Source organism: Octodon degus, unplaced genomic scaffold, assembly GCF_000260255.1.
Source record: "Octodon degus isolate 3935 unplaced genomic scaffold, OctDeg1.0 scaffold00153, whole genome shotgun sequence".
Classification (NCBI taxonomy): domain Eukaryota; kingdom Metazoa; phylum Chordata; class Mammalia; order Rodentia; family Octodontidae; genus Octodon; species Octodon degus.
This window is the reverse complement of record NW_004524729.1, coordinates 1,175,625-1,179,609: the sequence shown is the minus strand read 5'-3', so window position 1 is coordinate 1,179,609 and position 3,985 is coordinate 1,175,625. Positions and strand designations below refer to the sequence as shown.

At 58.0% G+C, this 3,985-nt stretch overlaps 1 protein-coding gene across 1 annotated transcript in view; it reads left to right on the top strand.

Annotated features, from left to right (window-relative positions):
* Window positions 1-3,985, top strand: part of Efcab6 (EF-hand calcium binding domain 6) — a 94,450-nt gene that overhangs the window by 13,086 nt on the left and 77,379 nt on the right. The window contains exons 5-6 of the mRNA XM_023702548.1: window positions 949-1,063; window positions 2,937-3,070. Of these exons, the coding sequence (XP_023558316.1) occupies window positions 949-1,063; window positions 2,937-3,070 (249 nt within the window). The remainder of the gene's footprint in view (window positions 1-948; window positions 1,064-2,936; window positions 3,071-3,985) is intronic.

Genomic DNA, 3,985 nt, shown 5'->3' with positions numbered 1-3,985 from the left:
GGGCCATGTCCCTGTCTGTGGGCAGCCTGGAAAGCCCTGACAATGTGCTGTGCACCTGCCCCTTGGGCCAGCACAGGGACGGCCACCTGAGGCCTGTTCCTCTTCCCACGCTCACAGCCCTCCAGGCTGGGAAACATTTGCCTACAGACATTCTCCCTCTTTCCATTACATATGTTTTTGTGAAAGGACTAAGCAGGAGAAATTTGCCATGAATAATTCATGTGCAATTGTTTTCAAAACATCAAGTTATTTTTTAAAGCGAGCAACCAAGCTGTCTATGGGCTGCAGAGCAGCGGTCTCTGGGTGCTGTCATAGGGCCCAGCTCTCTGGCAGTACGTGGTTTGAGGCCTGAGGCTACATGCAGGTGGCAAAGATGGCCCAGGGTTCCCATCACACAAGCCTGCCTAAGTCCCATTCAGGCCCTGTCGGGAAATGGGACCAGCAGGGGGACCAGCTAGGGGGAGGGAGGAAGGTGCTGTGGACCGCCCTTTGTCAAACAGCCACAGGGTTCCCACTGCGGCCACTGGTCACGATGAAAATCATGTGTTCCCTCCTCAAACTGTCCTGCCTTACTGTGTCTATTTCCTCCATGTGAACGCAGATTGCAGTGACAGCAGCTGTAAATGGGGGTGAATGGGCGGCAGGGCCCCCCAGCACTCTGCTGAATTGCTGTGAACGCAGGGCCCAGGTGCATGGGGCTCTACCAATCCTGGTGTCACGCAGAGCCGCGTGGGCCTGGTGCCACACAGAGCTCCTGTGTGCCCATGTGCCACGCCGACTCACGTGGGCAGGTGATGCTGGCTCCTTTCTTTGTTCACCCATGCAGTCAACAAATACAGGCCTGAGGGTGGGGACAAACCAGTAAAAGTCCCGGGAAGGAGGAGCTCAGCGGAGTAGGGGTGCTGGCACCAACCTAACTGCTCTCTGCCACCCCCTCTTCCCTGCCAGGTACTAGAAGACAGCAGGATGCCCATGGATGAGACCCAGTACTTGCTCCTGGCTACGAAAATTGGCTATAAGAAGGAGGGAATGAGCTACCTGGACTTCGTAGAGAGATTCGAAGGTACAGGCAGCTGCGCACACCCTGAACCCATCCTGCCAGTGCCAGCAGGCAGCTGAGGTCGAGGGCACTGCCCCTGCTGTCCAGCCAGTGTGTGTTCTGGGGCCGGGAATGGGCATTTTGGCAGGAAACGTGGAGCTGGCCTGGGTGGTCCTTCACTCACCTGGAGTGCACCTGGTCCTAGATTGACCCCAAAGCCTGTTTTCTCAATCACACCCAATGCCCTAAGGTTTTCTCCACAGAAAGATTCTGGCTACCTTGCATTAGTGACACCCACAGGCCAGGCGAGTGGCAGGCCTCCCTATTGACAGATGGGGACCTGGAGATTTATCTAAGAGATCCCCTAGCCATGGTCCCTACAGGCCCCAAAGCGGTGAGGAAACCAGGAAGCCCATCCTTGCTGTGGGGGCAGGGCAGGATCTGGACACAAAGCCCGGGAACCCCGGGAATTCACAGCTGCGGTCCAGGCTGGGCCTCCTCTCTGCTGTGGGTGCCCCGCAGGATGGCTGCCGGCCCCAGTGGCCTTGGCTGTGGGAGGTGACCACGGCTCCTTCAGAGACCCGGCCTGTTCAGTGCCTGGGCCCCACACAGCCCTACCACCTTGGGGTCTGACAAGCCGGAGGGCAGCTGCACCCTGTTGGCAACGGGCTGGTCGAGCGGCCTTTGGGAGCCTGGCTTCTCTGGGTATGTGGTGCACACCCGTGAAGGGCCACATAAGGAGGGAGAGGAAGCAGGGCGGTGCACACCTCCCCCGTGTGTTCTGCCCTGTGCCTCCTTTCTGGGGAGCAATGGGGCTCAGGGTATGTGGGGTGAACACCCCCCTCAGGCCTAGGCTGCCGAGGCTCCCTGCTCTGCTCTTGCCCCACCCACTTGACCCCCCACTCCTCCCAGCAGCCTGGCTGTATCAGCCCCCAACTGCCAGAGCCTGCAGGGAGGGAGAGCCAGCTGGGGAAACCCTGCTGGGGTCAGTGGTGGGCACCACTGAGGGCTCAGGGTGTCTGCACATGGTGCCCAGGCCCTGCTCTGGGGTGGGGGTGCACCAGAGGCCGAGCTTAAACCTGGACCAGACGACGCAGCAACCTTCAAGCACCCCGCCCCATCTCCTGCAGACCACACCCAGCATGGCATCCATGACCACGTACCAGGGTCCAGTCTGCCGTGGGCAAGGCCATGCTCTGATGCCCTGGCCAGAGGGGCGCTGCTGGGTTTCAGGTGGAGGCCACCCCCATGTTAAGGGAGGCAGAAGTAGGATGCCGTGGATGAGCAGAGGACCCGGCAGGCCATGCCTGGATTCAGCTGTGCTGACTGCAGAGCTGGGGGGACCTGCGCACCCCACCTTCTGCTCTGCACAGAACACACGACATGTTGTCTGATGCTTAGACAAGGCATGTTTAAGATTGCTGCTTGTTTGGGTCATTAAAGAACTAAGGACCACGTGGATCCCCCAGCGTGGCAGGGAGCAGACACATGCCCAGGAAATACCTGTTGACGAGTGGGGATGAAGCACCCTGCTGTCCTCAGGACATGATTCTAGGGACCAAGAGGAGGGTGGAATCCTCTCTGGGAGCCAGGAGGTGGATGAGCAAGACAGGGTTCTGGCTTTCGAGGAAAAACAGAGACTCCAGGCAAGTGTAGACTCCAGGACACCCAGGCCGCATGTCCCGGTAGCCTGGGAACAAATGCCACTTGTAATAGAAGGAGCATTTCTAAGACCTGGGACAGAAAGCAGGCTGGTCGTGCACAGCACACTCGATGCCGCGTTCACCCTGGCCGAGAGCATTTAATACGGTCCGGGGAGGAAAGAAAGCTTTGGAGTAGAGATAAAGAGGCAGACACAGCGCTAATGGACGTCTTGTGATTTATGCCACTGTTTCAGACACTAAAACAAGTGGGCCGGCTGCAACGCCACCCCAGACTCCGATTTCTTCAAAAAATTACTTGAACAACCACTTTATAACTGCTGAAGAATGCCTGAAACTTTTCCCCAAGAGACTGAAGGAGCTGTTCCGGGTAAAGTGTGACTGTTTAGCTCTCAGCTTGTCTAGGTCTGGCCCCTGCTTGCAGCAAGCAGCCCTTGTTAGTGTGAGTCCCTGTCACCCCAGGGGACACGGAGCTCTCCCCAGGCAGACTCAACGTGGTCTGAGGGGTGCTTGCCCCAGGGGAGGAGTGGGGTGGCATGTGGTATGTGGCCGTTCTCTTAAGGTCCCCAGCTGACACGCAGGTAGGAGAAAAAAGGGGCCCTGCCAGCCTGGTGCAATGCCATTAGGACCCACACATCCCTCCTACCCCCTGGCTCGGCCACCAGGCCAGAGTCATACCCTTGCTGGCTGCTACAGCCTGTACTAAATAGTGCCTGGAGCTCAGGCTCATCCAAGATGCGGGGGCTGAAGCCTCTGGGTGGGCTTCCTGGAGGAGGTGACCACTCTCCAAACTGATGCCGAAGCCCCCATCATATTCTGGGTGGGAAAGGAAAAGCAAGTTCTCTGCGGGGAAATCGAGGCAGGCACAGCTGACGGCACTAGGCAAAGCCCCTGGCTCACTGTGGCAGAGATGTGGGCTTCCTGTGTGTGTGGCGACAGATAGAATGGAAGTGGACAGCACCTAGGAAATACAGACAGGGACAGAAAGCCGTAAACCAGTTTGGTGCCAAGTAAAGAAGGGATTCAAGTAGGAAGGAACATATACTCCAAAAGAGGGCGGAGGGGCCCTGGGGAATTAGAAGGGGCTCTAATGCAGTGGGCGGAGGGGACGGTCAGGGGACAGAAGGGAGGAGGGGGGAAAAGGAGAGACTCGGGGTGCAGGGGCGGGGGTTGTGGGCTCTGAGCCATCTTCCTGTGTTGGCCATCGCTGGATAGTCCCTTGGTCACCCTACTCCCGTTTTAAATGAACTTTGATCAAGACTGTCCAGCTGGGGTTTTCCAGGCC